Below are 20278 nucleotides of genomic sequence, written 5' to 3' on the forward strand. Positions count from 1 at the left end.
TGCCTTCCGACAGCTTACCGCCAGCTTTCAGCGGGAGATCTCCGCTCTGCTATCCCAGCTGCATGCGGACAGGAAATACCGCTTCCTCGGATGTAGCGAGAAGCCTGCAGATTACATACAAGTGAATGGGACAGACCTCATAGAGAGAGCAGCGCACGGAGGGACTCTGCCGGCTTCTCCTGTTTCCGCATGCCTTCCGCCAGCTTACCGCCAGCCTTCAGCGGGAGATCTCCGCTCTGCTATCCCAGCTGCATGCGGATGGGAAATACCGCTCCCTCGGATGTAGCGAGAAGCCTGCGGATTACATACAAGTGAATGGGACAGACCTCCCAGAGAGAGTAGCGCACGGAGGGACTCTGCCGGCTTCAGTGTTTCCGCATGCCTTCCAACAGCTTACCGCCAGCCTTCAGCGGGAGATCTCCGCTCTGCTATCCCAGCTGCATGCGGATGGGAAATACCGCTCCCTCGGATGTAGCGAGAAGCCTGCGGATTACATACAAGTGAATGGGACAGACCTCATAGAGAGAGCAGCGCATGGAGGGACTCTGCCGGCTTCTCCTGTTTCCGCATGCCTTCCGCCAGCTTACCGCCAGCCTTCAGCGGGAGATCTCCGCTCTGCGATCGCAGCTGCCAACATTTTTATGAATGCCCACCCAGAAGTCTAAAATACCGATGCAGTATTTTCCCTCCACGAGTTTTTTCACCGCAAATTTTTTATGAATAGAGCCCAATGGGCTCTATTCTCAATCACACATGTGGTAAGGCCTCCTTTCCACGAACTGTTGAGCTGTGTGCTCAGCAAGCAGTTGCCAGGCAGCAGTGAGCAGTTACCAGGCAGCAACGAGCATGTTCCCAGGCAGCAGTGAGCAGCAACGAGCAGTTACCAGGCAGCAGTGAGCAGTTCCCCGACAGCAACGAGCAGTTACCAAGCAGCAGTGAGCAGCAACAAGCAGTTCCCAGGCAGCAGTGAGCAGTTACCAGGCAGCAGTGAGCAGCAACGAGCAGTTACCAGGCAGCAGTGAGCAGTTACCAGGCAGCAACGAGCAGTTCCCAGGCAGCAGTGAGCAGCAACAAGCAGTTCCCAGGCAGCAGTGAGCAGTTCCCAGGCAGCAAAGAGCAATTCCCAGGCAGCAGTGAGCAGTTACCAGGCAGCAACGAGCAGTTCCCAGGCAGCAGTGAGCAGTTACCAGGCAGCAACGAGCAGTTCCCAGGCAGCAACGAGCAGTTCCCAGGCAGCAGTGAGCAGTTCCCAGGCAGCAGTGAGCAGTTCCCAGGCAGCAACGAGCAGTTCCCAGGCAGCAGTGAGCAGTTCCCAGGCAGCAACGAGCAGTTCCCAGGCAGCAACGAGCAGTTCCCAGGCAGCAACGAGCAGTTCCCAGGCAGCAACGAGCAGTTACCAAGCAGCAGTGAGCAGTTCCCAGGCAGCAACGAGCAGTTCCCAGGCAGCAGTGAGCAGTTCCCAGGCAGCAGTGAGCAGTTCCCAGGCAGCAACGAGCAGTTCCCAGGCAGCAACGAGCAGTTACCAGGCAGCAACGAGCAGTTACCAGGCAGCAACGAGCAGTTACCAGGCAGCAACGAGCAGTTACCAAGCAGCAACGAGCAGTTCCCAGGCAGCAACGAGCAGTTCCCAGGCAGCAACGAGCAGTTCCCAGGCAGCAGTGAGCAGCAACAAGCAGTTCCCAGGCAGCAGTGAGCAGTTCCCAGGCAGCAGTGAGCAGTTCCCAGGCAGCAGTGAGCAGTTCCCAGGCAGCAACGAGCAGTTCCCAGGCAGCAACGAGCAGTTACCAGGCAGCAGTGAGCAGTTCCCCGACAGCAACGAGCAGTTACCAGGCAGCAGTGAGCAGTTCCCCGACAGCAACGAGCAGGTCCCCGACAGCAACGAGCAGTTCCCAGACAGCAACGAGCAGTTCCCAGGCAGCAGTGAGCAGTTCCCAGGCAGCAGTGAGCAGTTCCCAGGCAGCAGTGAGCAGTTCCCAGGCAGCAGTGAGCAGTTCCCAGGCAGCAGTGAGCAGTTACCAGGCAGCAACGAGCAGTTACCAGGCAGCAACGAGCAGTTCCCAGGCAGCAACGAGCAGTTCCCAGGCAGCAGTGAGCAGTTACCAGGCAGCAGTGAGCAGTTACCAGGCAGCAGTGAGCAGTTACCAGGCAGCAGTGAGCAGTTACCAGGCAGCAGTGAGAGTTTGAGAGGCATTTCACTGCCTATCAACAGTTCATGGAAAAGAGACCTAAAAATGGTCCGCATGTTTCCCGCACGCGGGAACAATGCGTAAAAAAATTGGGAAACATGCGTAATTACATAGTAAACATGCGGAAACCATACGGGAAAAAAGTGGCATAAGAAAACTTGTCCAAAAAAATAAATGAAAGTCCAGCAACCAGCGCTGACGGCTCCAGACTCCATGTAAGTCAAGGGGAAGGGAAATATATCACCAAGTACTAGTAGGTGATAAAAGATCGGTAGTTACGTCAGAAATAAGGCGCCTCTTTTTTTTGTGAATTCTGATTTTTTTTTTGCGGGAACTACCGACTTTTGCGGAGTTTTACCGCAATTTTTGTGGGTAATGCAGGTTAATGCGTAAAATTTTACGTGTGCGGTACATAATCATGCGTGCAATTTTGTGAATGTCAAGATGGTCTCATTTCAGTCGGAAATTTACCGCAAGTGCATTTCCGCATGTGGAAAATGATTGTGAATAGAGCCCATTGATTTGCATCAACTTGGAATAATTTGCATGCCAATGACCAGCCCTACCAATCAAACCCTGGAGAAGCTGCAGCTGGTTCAGTTCACACCTCACTGATAATCCCACAGAGCTGGTGGGTGGAGACATACCTCTGTATAAGCCCTGCCCAGTGGGTGGAGCTAGCAGTGGGCAGAGGAGAGAAGCTGGGGAACTCACACACAGGTACTGGCTGTAATGTTATAGGGGAAGGGGCGCATGGCTTATGGATTGTCAGCTCCTGGGACTGGCTGACTAGCCTCGTGCAGCGTTCTGGTTCAGCCCCCACTAGTCAGCGGAATTGCAGGAGGTCTATGCATGTAAATCTAATGCAAATGATATGCAGCATGGCTCTGGGCCTTACAAACGTGCAGATTCAGGGTGATGGTTATCGTGTAGCGATGGTCTAGCTCTGCGCTGTGGAACGCTGCGTCTGCCGTCGTCACTGAAAGCTTATTGGCTGAGGAAGTGTGTTTCTCGGCTGGTGATAACGTTGCCTTGCATTGGCAGATATCTGGCTGTGTATGGCCACTGAGAGATTCCTGGAGATCAGGGCAGGGTACCTCCTGTTATAGCACTATCCTCCCTGCAGGGCTGTCCCCAGCATGGGCCTCTGCTGCCTCCACCTGTGTATGATGTGTCTGCGGAGGGGCGATGGTGAGTATTTTCCTGTCTGTCTCAGGGACCCCCCCCCTACACACAGGGCCAGCGCTACCATTAAGGCAAAGGAGGCAGCTGCCCTAGGGCCCCAGAGCTTGTAAGGGGGCCCCCAGTGGCTACAAGAGAAAAAAAAATTTGCAAATTGACCTTATAGTTCCTGAGAAAATCGATTTTAAAGTTTCAAAGGAAAAAAAATAGACATTTAAAAACCAGCCGACTTTAATGGTTAATAGCAAATCCACCTTAAATTCTAGAAACCCTAAATTTGCAGGATATATTAAGGAGATCATTGGGAATAAGAGGAAAAAACAATTTTTCAAAAAGACCTTATAGTTTTTGAGAAAATCGATTTTTAAAATTTCAAAGGAAAAAAGTATACTTTTAAATGCGGTAAATGTCACTTTTAGTAGCTAACCTAACGGTAGTGTAATTTTACATGTATCAAAAGAAAGAGCAATACATTTCCTGTCGGGGTTTCCAGGGGGTCTATACGCAGCCGCAGCGCTTTGGCCAGGGATCGCTATACAGCCGCAATATGGCTGTATGAAGATCCCTGGCATTTTTTCCTATTTTCCCAATTTTTTTATGTTTAGAGTGTGGGAATTTGTTTTTTTTTAATTATTTGGGGTCCCCCCTCCTGAAACTTTTTAACCCCTTGTCCCCCATGCAGGCTGGGGTAGCCAGAATGTGGAGCTCCGACCGACTGGGGCTTCAAACCCTGACTATACCAGCTGCAAAAAGGTCCCTTAATACCAATTTTTGCTCCGGGGTATCGGTTGGGGGGCCCAGGTTTATTTTTGCCCTGGGGCCCCATTGTTGCTTAAACCGGCCCTGCCTACACATCCGCAATCACAGCAGCAATGCTAACGCTTTAGCGGCCTCCCCTCTCAGCCAGGCATTCGGCTCTGTTCACAAAGGGCAGGACTGTAAATCATTTTGGTCAGTAAAATACTGCATTTGTTTTTTAATATATATATACCCTTACCAGCCATCTAGCAGGGCAGCAGACAGGGAACTGTGTGAGTTTAGGGTTTCTGCCCTGTCATCCCTGCTGCAGCCACCAGGGGGAGCTCTTCTGTGCTACAATACAAATATGCACATCTAAAGGGATGCAGACAAGCCTCAAAAAAGTTACCTTCCCTCTGCTCTGTTACAGTGACTGAGCCACTGGAATCCCTGTCACATCCAATCAGTGTGAGAAGCAGGCTGTGTGCCTCTCCCTAAGGCCTCGTTCACATTACACAATAACATTTCTATAGCCCTTTTCTCCCAAAGGACTCAGTGTTGCTGTCCGTATTTCGGGAACGCGCGGGAGGCAGACACGCAAGAACATCAGAAGTGCATAGACTGCCCTGTCTGATGATCACACTGCATGCGTTCCGGACCAGTGCGGTGCGCAAACACGCTGCACACATCTTTTGGCAAAGCGTGCAGCTGACCCATTCATTACCGTGAACAGGAATCCGCCACACAACACATACAAACACGTTGCGTTCCGATCACATGGCCTGGTAAATAATGATGTAAATGAGGCCAGAAGGCTGACTGTCAAATCTACCACACAGAGACAGCATGGAGGATTATCGCTGCCGTGGGCTGGAGAAAAATGCCCAATGCTTTTTCCCAAATGCGGCAATCTTTTGTGAATTGCAATTTCTTGACGTTCCCTGAGGCAGTTACTGCACAAGTCAGTCATTTATCTCACTAGTCGGTGATCTTTTCTCTGCTGTAACAGGTTTAGTGAATTGGCATTTGGCAAGGTGATAAAATCAGCAGTACTGAATGCAGCAATGCTTTGTGAATAGAGCCCAATGTATGGAGTCCTCCTGCTGATCCAACGTGGAGCGTGTAACCAGGGCTGTGGAGCCGGCAGGGAAACCCTCCGCCTCTTGTAATATGTCATCTGATGACCTGTTTCTAAAGGCCAACCCAAAGATGTGATGTCACAGATAGATGTAATAGTGTGAAATCCTCTGTGCTAGTTTCCTCCCATCACTATATGGTAACTGGGAACGGCATACATATGAAATTGGCGCCGGGAGACCTGGGTGCGGGATAGAGCCAGTATACGGCTGATCCTGCTTCTGCACAGGTCCCGCCAGCGGTAATTACTATTCCCCCTCCAGGCCGCCATGAATAGTGGGGGAATGATGTAATTCGGCTTCCAGCGATTGCTGGCGGCCGAATTATTGTTTTTAAGCCACTTCAGCTCTGTCTTCTGACGGCGCCGACGTTACTCACTAAGCGCCGCTATAGATGAGATTCCCATTATAGTCTATGGTGGCGCCAGCTGTGCCCAAATCTAGCTGCGCTGAAAAGCACTGCTCTGCTGGGAACAGCCCCACTTCAATCAGACGGGGAGTCCATCTGGCAAAATGCTTAAAATTCCTCTGTGTGCAAATAAAAGCTACTATGTACAAAATATTGTTCAGATGATGTATAACCCCTGCGTCCCGTTCCCGTGTGTATCCGGGTTCCTCCAGGCGTTGTTGGCAGGAATAGGGGGACACTGGGGCATAGTTTTGGTACTGGGTACGTATCTATATCTATATCCCTATTGAACAGATTCAAAAACCTATATCCCAAGCACTAGACATAGGAATACCCTTGGACCTTATATTTATGTTGTTAGGTAAGGCCTCTTTTCCACAAGCAGTTGAGGGGTAGTGAAATTCCTCTCTCAACTGCTGCCTGGTAACTGCTGCCCGGTAACAGCTCGCTGCTGCCTAGTAACTGCTGCCCGGTAACGGCTCGCTGCTGCCTAGTAACTGCTGCCCGGTAACGGCTCGCTGCTGCCTAGCAACTGCTGCCCGGTAACTGCTCGCTGCTGCCTAGCAACTGCTGCCCGGTAACTGCTCGCTGCTGCCTAGCAACTGCTGCCCGGTAACTGCTCGCTGCTGCCTAGCAACTGCTGCCCGGTAACTGCTCGCTGCTGCCTAGCAACTGCTGCCCGGTAACTGCTCGCTGCTGCCTAGCAACTGCTGCCCGGTAACTGCTCGCTGCTGCCTAGCAACTGCTGCCCGGTAACTGCTCGCTGAGCACACGGTTTAACTGTGTGGAAAAGAGGCGTAAGATGGTCCCTCATGCCCGTAAGTTTGATAGAACTGTAATTAAGACCACTATCGTGAAAATCGTTACATTTGAAATACATGTAAACATATACAGATATGAAGTACATTTTTTTTTCTGGAGTAAAATGAGCCATAAATGACTTTTCTCCTATGTTGCTGCCACTTACAGGAAGTAGAAATCTGACATTGCCGACAGGCTTTGGTCTAGTCTATCTCCTCTTGGGGGATTCTCAGGGTTTTGTTTATTTTCAAAAGCACTTAGTGAATGGCAGGTGAACCATCCAACTGGCAGAGTATGCAGGGAGGGGGCCCTACTACAGTTGTTTTAAATGTATTTTATTATGTGTATTTGTACAATATGCTGGAGTCCACCCCCCCCCCCCCTTCCACCAGGGGTATTCCCCTTTAAATATGTTAGTCACCTGTAGGTGTGGTGGATAGGGGGTGTGGCCTCTAGGTATTTACAACCACCTGTTAAGCTACGAGGAAGGTCCTGGTAGGGTCAGAAACGCGTGAGCTTGCATGCTGTTCTATTTTTGCTATTTTTCTACGATGATTAGAAGACAGGAGCAGAGAAGTGATTGGCGGTTCGGCGCAGCGCCCCCCGCCTGATTGGTGGATGGCTTCAGAAAGCCTCCAGCGTGCAGATACCTCCACCAACTGCTGGTATGATCTGCCTGTGTAGTACTCCAGGCCGGGGCAGAGGAGGTACATTGGAGGACAAAACTGGACATGGGGGAGACCAGGAGGACCACTGGGGACACTGCTGGACATGGGGGGCAGAGGACATACATTGGGGGACAAAACTGGACAGAGGGGGATGGCTCTCTGGGCGCTGCTGCTTCAAAACGCAAGTTTGCATTTAAATGTTAAAACCTTTAATAGCGTTTTACACACTAGCGGCGGCTCCATGCGCCATTTATTCCTGCTGCGATCGCACCCATAGCATTACATTAGCAAGAGCTTCTCAAATCACAACCGCTCAGAAATGGCTAACTGACTGCTAGTGGGTTCCAGGCTGCATTCTCACCAATACAGCCTGGGCCCACTAACGCTGTTTCTGCTTTTCAGCATCTGTAACATTGATGTGTAACTGAAGAGTGGACACAACTATGTCGGTGGGCTCAGGGCCAGAATAACAGGCCTTTCTTGTACCCCCAGTAAGGGCTGTCATAGCATTTCCCTCTCAGAAGTGGTGCTGAAGTCTTTGTTTCCGATGTCGTTGCTGAGCTGCTTGGGACTTGTATGAACCATCTTGGGCCTGGAACCCCCTAGAAAGTGCAAAGCGTTATCGCGATCACTAGCGATTTGTGGCAGCGTTTTGCAGGTGATTTGGGGAGCGATTCCCTGATCCCCAAACAATTCATGAGTGGAAACGCTCCCAAAATGCTGCACGTCCTGCGATTTCCTTCATTGCAGTCGCTCCAGTGGAATCTGTCCCATCCATTTACATTGGTAGAACGTTTAGGGAAACCGCTAGCGATTGAAAGCAATCCCTAAACGCTACAAATAAGCAGTGGCTTTCAGGCCTCACACTGATAGGCATTTGTATTACAACTGTGTGATATTCTGTTTACTGGTCTCATCCAGCATTGCCCAGGTCAGAATGTGTCTATAATGACTGATGCTAATAGTGTTACAGATCATAAACCCGTCCGGCTGTTGTGCAGGGACATTCCGTGACCTGCCCATTACTTCAGCTGTGTGCAGAATTGTGCACAGTTTATACACCTTTAACACAGACCAATCATATCCTTTCGTGGCAGAGTTGGATTGCTCTAATTTCGATATATTTGCATAATTCTGCATTAACTCAAAGTAGTTTGCGTCTCACAGACCATCCTCCTCCTCCGTATTCAAAGGACAACTGAAGTGTGCGGGATATGGAGGCGGCCATATGTATTGCCTGTTACACAATACCAGTTACCTGGCAGCCCTGCTGAACTTTGGCTGCAGTAGTGTCTGAATCTTCTCAGATCTGACAATCAGCGCTGCGTAATATGTTGGCGCTTTATAAATAAATAAAATGTCACACCTGACCTGCCGCATGCTTGTTCAGGGTCAGCAGGATAACCAGGCAACCTGCATTTTTAAAAAAAATGAAATAAATATGGCAGCCTCCTCATACCTCTGGTTACAGTTTGTCCTTTAAAATGCACCCGAAGTGACAGGTATATGAAGGCTGGCATATTTATTTCCTTTTCAGCAATACCAGTTACCTAGCAGTCCTGCTGGGCCTCTGCCTCTAATATACGCTGACCATACGTCCCGACCTTCGGGGGGCGCTGTCCCAGGCTGCATGAGGTCCCGGGAAACGTCCCACTTTTAGCCTCGGGACTCTGGCCACAGTACTGAATGAACTGGCTGCAGCGTCTGATAGACGCCGAGCCAGTTCATTGCCCGCAGCCCCGCTCCAGCAGCCTGCATAGTGTTCAGCAGGCACAGGCAGAGCAGGGCTACGGGAAGATGGCTGACGAAGCCCTGTACTGGAGACTATTTGTGTCTCCAGTACAGGGCTTCAGGCGCCATCTTGCCGTAGCCCTGCTCTGCCTGTCAGCACGGGAGACTGCAGGAGGAGCAAGATGGTCACAGGAGCAGCGCGCCAGAGGCCGGCCAGGAGGGAGAGGAGACTTCTGTCAGGTGAGTAAATGCGCTTTTTTTTTTTTTTTTTTTTTTTCCAGGTGAAATGTGCCAACAATGCGTTTATTTTGTGCTGACATGTTGCCCACAATGCGTGTATTTTGTGCTGACGTTTCTCACATTGCATTTATTTTGTGCTGACATGTTGCCCACAATGCGTGTATTTTGTGCTGACATGTTGCCCATTGCGTGTATTTTGTGCTGACATGTTGCCCACAATGCGTGTATTTTGTGCTGACATGTTGCCCACAATGCGTGTATTTTGTGCTGACATGTTGCCCACAATGCGTGTATTTTGTGCTGACATGTTGCCCCCATTGCGTGTATTTTGTGCTGACATGTTGCCCCCATTGCGTGTATTTTGTGCTGACATGTTGCCCCCATTGCGTGTATTTTGTGCTGACATGTTGCCCCCATTGCGTGTATTTTGTGCTGACATGTTGCCCCCATTGCGTTTATTTTGTTGTCTGGGGTAACTGTTGCTGCATTTATTTAATGGTCATAGTTGGCTGTGTTTGCTGCTTTGGGATTATGGCATACTATTAAATAGCATCATACAGTTTCTGCACACCCATGATGTGAATCCTCGTCTGACCACATCACGGCGTAAACACTGCTTTCTTATGCCTCGCTGTTACATCATTATGTTAGCTCCGCCCATCCTAGGTTAAACTAGGGTGACCATATTTTGATTTCCAAAAAAAGAGGACGATCACAACAGTATGTGGGCGTGGTCATGGGTGGGGCCAAATATACAAGACCTTAGCAGTGTGCAGTACAACTTCGTGGGCATGGAGGGGCGTTTTTTTTTTTATTTTTTCCCCAGACCACATGGTGGTGGAGGACCGGCCGACCACAAAATCAGATTCGCAGAAGATTTCCCCACAAAATGCAATAAAATCACACAGGCAGGTGACAAATGACAATCATGGTGAGAACTCCAGAGAAGACTGTAAAAACAATGCTATGTAAGCACAATGATTTAGTATTCTGGCTGAACTGGATGGCTGTATGTCTTCTGTTCAACCTAAAACTGTAACTGCTGAGAAAAGACAAGTTAAACATGCTGTACTGAACGTTTTGCCATTCATTTGCCCATACTGAAAGCTGGATCTCTCAGTGATTTAACTGAACACTTTGGGGTTAATTTAAGCTAACAAAGGCGTTTATGATGAAGTGCAGGAAAACAGGAGGCTCTGCCAGTCTCTCACACAAGTCAGAAAGCAGCCCTCCTGGAGTCTAGGGACTGTCACAAACTTTTCAACTGTTAACACCTTATCCACACATGCAGTCATTATAGCAATGGGGAGAGACTAAACAGATATTTGCCCACGGACCCTCCAGGTAAGCTCTGCATCATGCTGTGTATATTTACAAGCTTGCCTGCCCTCTATTTGCACTTTTATCAGCTAGCCTAGTGTTTCACATTGCCTTACAACAACAAACCTGAATACACCAGACCTGCCCTAAATCACTGAATGAAAGGTGCCTGGGGGGACATTGCCCCCCTTCCCCCCTGGCCAGTCTGCTCCTGACTCCCACACTGAACAAACCAGCTCTTCTGCAGCTGGGCTCACTCTGTGTTCAGCTCTCTTCACCCGGACATTTCCAAAAACCCGGGAGGACGGCCCGGACAGGTCGTAGAAAGTGGACCTGTCCGGGCAAAAGAGGACGCCTGGTCAGCCTAGGTTAAACGGACAAAAATCTGGTCACTCTAATACTAATAGCTATAGCCCCTGAACAAGCATGCAGCAGATGAGATGTTTGACATTATCAGATCAGACCAGATTAGCTGCATGCTTGTTTCTGGTGATTCAGACACTACTGCCGCCAAATAGATCAGCAGGGCTGCCAGGCAACTGGTATTGTTTAACAGGAAGTAAATATGGCAGCCTCCGTATTCCCCCTCACTTCAGGTGTGCTGTAAAATGTACATCGGGGAAGCTCAGGTTACAGAAGATGCACCTGCCTAGGAGGGAGGTCTGGATGCTATAGAATCCTTACACCTCATCCTCCGGCCCCCCATTGCTGAGTGTGGACCCCATAAGTGGCTCAGTGCTACTGCGCAAGTGCCTGGAGAGGAGTGTGGCCTAAATGTTCTGGTGGGCGGCAGCAAGGAAGACATGGGGCTGTTCTGAAGCATTAAGACTATTCCATTGTTTTCAGTGTGTGTCCCTCACAGAGTTTGGTTCTCTTCCCCCCCCCCCCCCTCCCATTCCCGCGCCAGAGGCTGGTGGCGCCCGCTCCTTGCCCGCGCCAGAGGCTGGTGGCGCCCGCTCCTTGCCCGCGCCAGAGGCTGGTGGCGCCCGCTCCCTGCCCCCCCTTCCCTTCCTAGGTGCAGAGAACTTGTCCCCAGGACGCTCTGTTTATGTACTTGTCCCTGCAGACTTTGTCCCATCACAGGTGACGTGTCTCTATTTGCCATGATTGCTGACAGTGATTCTCACATTAGGAAGTTGTGTGAAATGTCCGGATTATTTTATCTCCTCATTTAACTCCAATAATATTCTTGTGCAGGAAAGATGTCCTCCCAGGAGTCCCCTGAGGGAGATTCAACCGAGAGGTGAGTGCTTGTCCCCTGTACACCGTCCCCTGTGCGGGACACATACACTGCTGCATCCTGTGTGTGACCCTTCCTGTGACAGTGCCTGTCCCCTATACACCGTCCCCTGTGTGGGACACATACACTGCTGCATCCTGTGTGTGACCCTTCCTGTGACAGTGCCTGTCCTCTATACACCGTCCCCTGTGCGGGACACATACACTGCTGCATCCTGTGTGTGACGTCTGACCTGTGACAGTGCCTGTCCCCTATACACCGTCCCCTGTGCGGGACACACCGCTGCATCCTGTGTGTGACAGTGCCTGTCCCCTGTGCGGGACACATACACCGCTGCATCCTGTGTGACCCTTCCTGTGACAGTGCCTGTCCCCTATACACCATCCCCTGTGCGGGACACATACACCGCTGCATCCTGTGTGTGACCCTTCATGTGACAGTGCCTGTCCTCTATACACCGTCCCCTGTGTGGGACACATGCACTGCTGCATCCTGTGTGACGTCTGACCTGTGACAGTGCCTGTCCCCTATACACCGTCCCCTGCGCGGGACACATACACCGCTGCATCCTGTGTGTGTGACGTCTGACCTGTGACAGTGCCTGTCCCCTGTACACCGTCCCCTGTGTGGGACACATACACTGCTGCATCCTGTATGTGTGACCCTTCCTGTGACAGTGCCTGCCCCCTATACACCGTCCCCTGTGCGGGACACATACACTGCTGCATCCTGTGTGTGACCCTTCCTGTGACAGTGCCTGTCCTCTATACACCGTCCCCTGTGCGGGACACATACACTGCTGCATCCTGTGTGTGTGACGTCTGACCTGTGACAGTGCCTGTCCCCTGTACACCGTCCCCTGTGTGGGACACATACACTGCTGCATCCTGTGTGTGTGACGTCTGACCTGTGACAGTGCCTGTCCCCTATACACTGTCCCCTGTGCGGGACACACCGATGCATCCTGTGTGACCCTTCCTGTGACAGTGCCTGTCCCCTATAGACCGTCCCCTGTGTGGGACACATACACTGCTGCTTCCTGTGTGACCCTTCCTGTGATGGTGTCTGTCCCCTATACACCGTCCCCTGTGCGGGACGCCTACACTGCTGCATCCTGTGTGTGACGTCTGACCTGTGACAGTGCCTGTCCCCTATACACCGTCCCCTGTGTGGGACACATACACCGCTGCATCCTGTGTGTGACCCTTCCTGTGACAGTGCCTGTCCCCTATACACCGTCCCCTGTGTGGGACACATGCACTGCTGCATCCTGTGTGTGACCCTTCCTGTAGCAGTGCCTGTCCTCTATACACCGTCCCCTGTGCGGGACACATACACTGCTGCATCCTGTGTGTGACCCTTCCTGTGACAGTGCCTGCCCCCTATACACCGTCCCCTGTGTGGGACACATACACTGCTGCATTCTGTGTGTAACCCTTCCTGTGACAGTGCCTGTCCCCTATACACCGTCCCCTGTGTAGGACACATGCACCGCTGCATCCTGTGTGTGACCCTTCCTGTGACAGTGCCTGTCCCTATAGCCTGTCCCCTGTGTGGGACACATACACTGCTGCATCATGTGTGTGACCCTTCCTGTGACAGTGCCTGTCCCCTATACACCGTCCCCTGTGTGGGACACATACACTGCTGCATCCTGTGTGTGACTCTTCCTGTGACAGTGCCTGTCCCTATAGCCTGTCCCCTGTGTGGGACACATACACTGCTGCATCCTGTGTGTGACCTGTGACCGTGCCTGTCCCCTATACACCGTCCCCTGTGCAGGACACATACACCGCTGCATCCTGTGTGACGTCTCACCTGTGACAGTGCCTGTCCCTTATACACCGTCCCCTGTGTGGGACACATATACCGCTGCATCATGTATGTGACCTTTCCTGTGACAGTGCCTGTCCCCTATACACCGTCCCCTGTGCGGGACACATACACTGCTGCATCCTGTGTGTGACCCTTCCTGTGACAGTGCCTGTCCCCTATACACTGTCCCCTTTGCGGGACACATACACTGCTGCATCCTGTGTGTGACCCTTCCTGTGACAGTGCCTGCCCCCTATACACCGTCCCCTGTGCGGGACACATACACTGCTGCATCCTGTGTGTGACCTTTCCTGTGACAGTGCCTGTCCCCTGTACACTGTCCCGTGTGGGACACATACACTGCTGCATCCTGTGTGTGACGTCTGACCTGTGACAGTGTCTGTCCCCTGTACACCGTCCCCTGTGTGGGACACACACTGCTGCATCCTGTGTGTGACCCTTCCTGTGACAGTGCCTGTCCCCTATAGACCGTCCCCTGTGTGGGACACATACACCGCTGCATCCTGTGTGTGACCCTTCCTGTGACAGTGCCTGTCCCCTATAGACCGTCCCCTGTGTGGGACACATACACCGCTGCATCCTGTGTGTGACCCTTCCTGTGACAGTGCCTGTCCCCTATACACCGTCCCCTGTGTGGGACACACACTGCTGCATCCTGTGTGAGACCCTTCCTGTGACAGTGCCTGTCCCCTATACACCGTCCACTGTGCGGGACACATACACTGCTGCATCCTGTGTGTGACGTCTGACCTGTGACAGTGCCTGTCCCCTATTCACCATCCCCTGTGTGGGACACATACACTGCTGCATCCTGTGTGTGACCCTTCCTGTGACAGTGCCTGTCCCCTATACACCGTCCCCTGTGTGGGACACACACTGCTGCATCCTGTGTGAGACCCTTCCTGTGACAGTGCCTGTCCCCTGTGCGGGACACATACACTGCTGCATCCTGTGTGTGACGTCTGACCTGTGACAGTGCCTGTCCCCTATTCACCATCCCCTGTGTGGGACACATACACTGCTGCATCCTGTGTGTGACCCTTCCTGTGACAGTGCCTGTCCCCTATACACCATCCCCTGTGTGGGACACACACTGCTGCATCCTGTGGGTGTGACGTCTGACCTGTGACAATGCCTGTCCCCTATACACTGTCCCCTGTGTGGGACACATACACTGCTGCATTCTGTGTGTGACGTCTGACCTGTGACAGTGCCTGTCCCCTATACACCATTGCCTGTGTGGGACATACACCGCTGCATCCTGTGTGTGACCCTTCCTGTAACAGTGCCTGTCCCCTATACACCGTCCCCTGTGCGGGACACACACCGATGCATCCTGTGTGTGACCCTTCCTGTAACAGTGCCTGTCCTCTATACACCGTCCCCTGTGTGGGACACATACACTGCTGCATCCTGTGTGTGACCCTTCCTGTGACAGTGCCTGTCCCCTATACACCGTCCCCTGTGCGGGACACATACACTGCTGCATCCTGTGTGTGTGACCCTTCCTGTGACAGTGCCTGTCCCCTATACACCGTCCCCTGTGTGGGACACACACTGCTGCATCCTGTGTGGGTGTGACGTCTGACCTGTGACAATGCCTGCCCCCTATACACTGTCCCCTGTGTGGGACACATACACTGCTGCATCCTGTGTGTGACCCTTCCTGTGACAGTGCCTGTCCCCTGTACACCGTTCCCTGTGTGGGACACATACACTGCTGCATCCTGTGTGTGTGACCCTTCCTGTGACAGTGCCTGTCCCCTATACACCGTCCCCTGTGCGGGACACATACACTGCTGCATCCTGTGTGTGACCCTTCCTGTGACAGTGCCTGTCCCCTATACACCGTCCCCTGTGTGGGACACATGCACCGCTGCATCCTGTGTGTGACCCTTCCTGTGACAGTGCCTGTCCTCTATACACCGTCCCCTGTGCGGGACACATACACTGCTGCATCCTGTGTGTGACCCTTCCTGTGACAGTGCCTGTCCCCTATACACCGTCCCGTGTGGAACACGTACACTGCTGCATCTTCTGTGTGACCCTTCCTGTGACAGTGCTGGTCCCCTATACACCGTCCCCTGTGTGGGACATACACCGCTGCATCCTGTGTGTGACCCTTCCTGTGACAGTGCCTGTACCCTATACCCCGTCCCCTGTGTGGGACACATACACTGCTGCATCCTGTGTGTGTGACCCTTCCTGTGACAGTGCCTGTCCCCTATACACCGTCCCCTGTGTGGGACACATACACTGCTGCATCCTGTGTGTGACGTCTGACCTGTGACAGTGCCTGTCCCCTATACACTGTTGCCTGTGTGGGACATACACCGCTGCATCCTGTGTGTGACCCTTCCTGTGACAGTGCCTGTCCCCTATACACCGTCCCCTGTGCGGGACACATACACTGCTGCATCCTGTGTGTGACCCTTCCTGTGACAGTGCCTGTCCCCTATACACCGTCCCCTGTGCGGGACACATACACTGCTGCATCCTGTGTGTGACCCTTCCTGTGACAGTGCCTGTCCCCTATACACCGTCCCCTGTGTGGGACACATGCACCGCTGCATCCTGTGTGTGACCCTTCCTGTGACAGTGCCTGTCCTCTATACACCGTCCCCTGTGCGGGACACATACACTGCTGCATCCTGTGTGACGTCTGACCTGTGACGGTGCCTGTCCCCTATACACCGTCCCGTGTGGAACACGTACACTGCTGCATCTTCTGTGTGACCCTTCCTGTGACAGTGCTGGTCCCCTATACACCGTCCCCTGTGTGGGACATACACCGCTGCATCCTGTGTGTGACCCTTCCTGTGACAGTGCCTGTACCCTATACCCCGTCCCCTGTGCAGGACACACACCGCTGCATCCTGTGTGTGTTATACAGTATGTGTGTGTCGTCTGTGTACCTTCCTCCCGCTTCCTGGAAGTTTAGTGCTCTGTGCATGGAGTTATAGATTAGAGGCAGAGGATCAGCAGCACAGCCAGGCAATCTGCATTGTTCAAAAGGAAATAAACATGTCAGCCTCTATATTCCTTTCACTCCAGGTTATCTTAGGGTTCCCCTCCTAAATTGGCCCTAGACTGATGCATACACTACACGATACATACATAGACCTATCACTATAAACAGTCAGTGACATGACTATGTACTCTGTAATGTGCTGCAGATGATGTCAGTGCTATATAAATACATAATAATAATATGGTAGGACATTAGACTATGGCTATGGTAGGATTAGATTGTGAGCTCCTCTGAGGACAGTCAGTGACACGACTATGTACTCTGTAATGTGCTGCAGGAGATGTCACTGCTATATAAATACATAATAATAATAATAATATGGTAGGACATTAGACTATGACTATGGTAGGATTAGAGTGTGAGCTCCTCTGAGGACAGTCAGTGACATGACTATGTACTCTGTAATGTGCTGCAGGAGATGTCACTGCTATATAAATACATAATAATAATAATAATAATATGGTAGGACATTAGACTATGACTATGGTAGGATTAGAGTGTGAGCTCCTCTGAGGACAGTCAGTGACATGACTATGTACTCTGTAATGTGCTGCAGGAGATGTCAGTGCTATATAAATACATAATAATAATATGGTAGGACATTAGGCTATGACTATGGTAGGATTAGAGTGTGAGCTCCTCTGAGGACAGTCAGTGACATGACTATGTACTCTGTAAAGTGCTGCAGAAGATGTTGCCACTATATGAATACTAAATAATACATTACTTCTGCACTTGTGCAATGCATGCTCAGTACCACCTTCTCGATGCTTGTCAACTTGGCATACAGAGAAGTGCACACAAGGGGTTGCTCCCCGGGGGAGGTGGGTATTAGTTGCCCACCAGTGGAAGATTGTGTGAGAGTAGAGGGTGAGGTCACATTACCAATGTTTTACTGTATGAATGAAGTGGTAGAATATCGGTAAATCTGATTCTTCTACAGCTATCCTACAAGCCGTGTATGGTGCACTGATGGGTATGTTAGCCTGTTGGTTTACAGGTATGCTGCTTTGTCCTTGTATGCTGGTGTGTTGGAACAGGAGCAGAATGTCCCCTTTTCCAGGTCTGTGTGGGGTCTGGACAGGTCAGAGGGGGACTGGCAGTCATTATCCATGGTTAGATTGCTATATTTCATACCTTGTGACCTTGTCCAAATGCAGGTTCTGTCCCGGGGCCATGGCCTGCCCAGGCAGTGATTTAGGGAATGTTATGCCACGTTACCTTACACTTTGTGTCATTTCAGCTTTGTGGACATCCAAGAATGGGAAAATGGAAAAGAACAGACCACGGAGTCCAGACAGGAGGAAAAGCCCCCCGAGGAGGCCCATGGGGAAGACCTTTCCCAAGCTAGAGGTGACCATGAAGAGCAGGAATCCTGGGAGACCGTACCAGAAAGTGAGAAGGACTACTTGCAGGAAAATGAAGGTTCTCGAGATAACTGGGTGCAATCACCTGGATATGCAGAACATGGCCAAGCCACTGATGATGGAAGAGCAGTCCTCCCTGGAAACCCGGCTAGGAGCCCAGCAAAGGAAGGTCCCCACAGTAACCCGTATGAGGCTACCAGCGAGAAGGGCTCATCTGTGAGTCAACATCCACACTGTCAAGAGGGGGAAACCCAGACCCTCAAGAATGAGTCAAATGATCATGAAAAAACAGGAGAAACCAAGTCAGCCACAGCTGGATCAGAACTAGAGGAAAACGAGAGGAACCAAGAGACCAAAGGTGGACCAGAAATGGACAAACCAGAAAAGAGAAACCAGAAGTCCACAGATAAACCAGAGCATGATGTGCAAGAGGAGAATGAGGGAACCAAGGGGACGACACACGGGTCAGAAGAGAATGAGAGGACGACACACGGGTCAGAAGAGAATGAGAGGACGACACACGGGTCAGAAGAGAATGAGAGGACGACACACGGGTCAGAAGAGAATGAGAGGACGACACACGGGTCAGAAGAGAATGAGAGGACGACACACGGGTCAGAAGAGAATGAGAGGACGACACACGGGTCAGAAGAGAATGAGAGGACGACACACGGGTCAGAAGAGAATGAGAGGACGACACACGGGTCAGAAGAGAATGAGAGGACGACACACGGGTCAGAAGAGAATGAGAGGACGACACACGGGTCAGAAGAGAATGAGAGGACGACACACGGGTCAGAAGAGAATGAGAGGACGACACACGGGTCAGAAGAGAATGAGGGGACCACACACGGGTCAGAACCTAATACACAAGGAAAGTGTGAAAGGACTCCAGATACCATGGATGTAAATGAGGAACAGGACAAGAAGTGTGAAGAACAAGATTATGGGAAGGCTGAGACTCAAAGTCTGCTCCAAACAGATGGGAAAAACCTGAAATCTTGCAAAAAAGTACATCCCAAAGAACATCAAGAGATCCAAGAAAATAGTGCACAACCAGGTGAGTCAAAGCTGGTTATGTGCCAGTCTGAGGGGTTGGAACATGGAGCAAGGGAAGGACTGGGGCCCCCTGCACAGGAAATGCATAGTGTTTCATTGCATTGTAGTATTAACCTAAATCGGTTCAGTGATTGACATGACTATGTACTCTGTAATGTGCTGCAGGAGATGTCAGTGCTATATAAATACATAATAATAATATGGTAGGACATTAGACTATGACTATGGTAGGATTAGAGTGTGAACTCCTCTGAGGACAGTCAGTGACATGACTATGTACTCTGTAATGTGCTGCAGAAGATGTCAGTGCTATATAACTACATAATAATAATAATAATAATATGGTAGGACATTAGACTATGACTATGGTAGGATTAGATTGTGAGCTCCTCTGAGGACAGTCAGTGACATGACTATGTACTCTGTAATGTGCTGCAGGAGATGTCAGTGCTATATAAATACATAATAATAATATGGTAGGACATATGGTATTGGTGAGCTCCTCTGAATATTGTTATACAGCAGTGGAGTCTTGCGGGGACTCTCCTGAGTCTGTAGTCCTCTTATGTCATGCATGTTCCTGTCTTGCAGGGTTGAGGCTGGACTCTGCGTATAGCGGGTGTGTGGCCCCTGCGGACTCTCTGTGGACTGTGCGGAGAGACGGTGCCGTCACACTGAAAATGGAGCGATCCAGTCCTGCTTCCATCCCGCCAGTGACTGTGCCGGAGTTCTTCTCTCGGGCAGTGAGCCGGCATGGTGAGAAGACTGCGCTGTACAGCTGGACCGGTGATGGCTGGACGGGAACCACCTACCTGGAGTACTATAAGCTGTGTGGCATGGTGGCTAGAGGACTCCTCAGGGTGAGACACTCCCTGCTCTCCTTCTCCTCCCTGCTCCCTCTTCACTCCCTGCTCTCTTTCTCCTCCCTGCTCCCTCTTCACTCCCTGCTCTCTTTCTCCTCCCTGCTCCCTCTTCACTCCCTGCTCTCCTTCTCCTCCCTGCTCCCTCTTCACGCCCTGCTCTCCTTCTCCTCCCTGCTCCCTCTTCACGCCCTGCTCTCCTTCTCCTCCCTGCTCCCTCTTCACGCCCTGCTCTCCTTCTCCTCCCTGCTCCCTCTTCACGCCCTGCTGTCCTTCTCCTCCCTGCTCCCTCTTCACGCCCTGCTCTCCTTCTCCTCCCTGCTCCCTCTTCACGCCCTGCTCTCCTTCTCCTCCCTGCTCCCTCTTCACGCCCTGCTGTCCTTCTCCTCCCTGCTCCCTCTTCACGCCCTGCTGTCCTTCTCCTCCCTGCTCCCTCTTCACGCCCTGCTGTCCTTCTCCTCCCTGCTCCCTCTT

The 20278-nt window shown here is 51.5% G+C and overlaps 1 protein-coding gene across 1 annotated transcript in view; it reads left to right on the top strand.

Moving 5' to 3' along the window:
• The first annotated feature begins 2882 nt into the window (after nucleotides 1-2882).
• Nucleotides 2883-20278, top strand: part of LOC137532643 (long-chain-fatty-acid--CoA ligase ACSBG2-like) — a 37368-nt gene continuing 19972 nt past the window's right edge. The window contains exons 1-4 of the mRNA XM_068253390.1: nucleotides 2883-2906; nucleotides 11609-11654; nucleotides 17762-18945; nucleotides 19536-19804. Coding sequence (XP_068109491.1) covers nucleotides 11614-11654; nucleotides 17762-18945; nucleotides 19536-19804 — 1494 coding nt within the window. The 5' untranslated portion in view covers nucleotides 2883-2906; nucleotides 11609-11613. The remainder of the gene's footprint in view (nucleotides 2907-11608; nucleotides 11655-17761; nucleotides 18946-19535; nucleotides 19805-20278) is intronic.

The sequence above is a fragment of the Hyperolius riggenbachi genome, chromosome 1 (genome assembly GCF_040937935.1).
Source record: "Hyperolius riggenbachi isolate aHypRig1 chromosome 1, aHypRig1.pri, whole genome shotgun sequence".
In the NCBI taxonomy this organism is placed as follows: Eukaryota; Metazoa; Chordata; class Amphibia; order Anura; family Hyperoliidae; genus Hyperolius; species Hyperolius riggenbachi.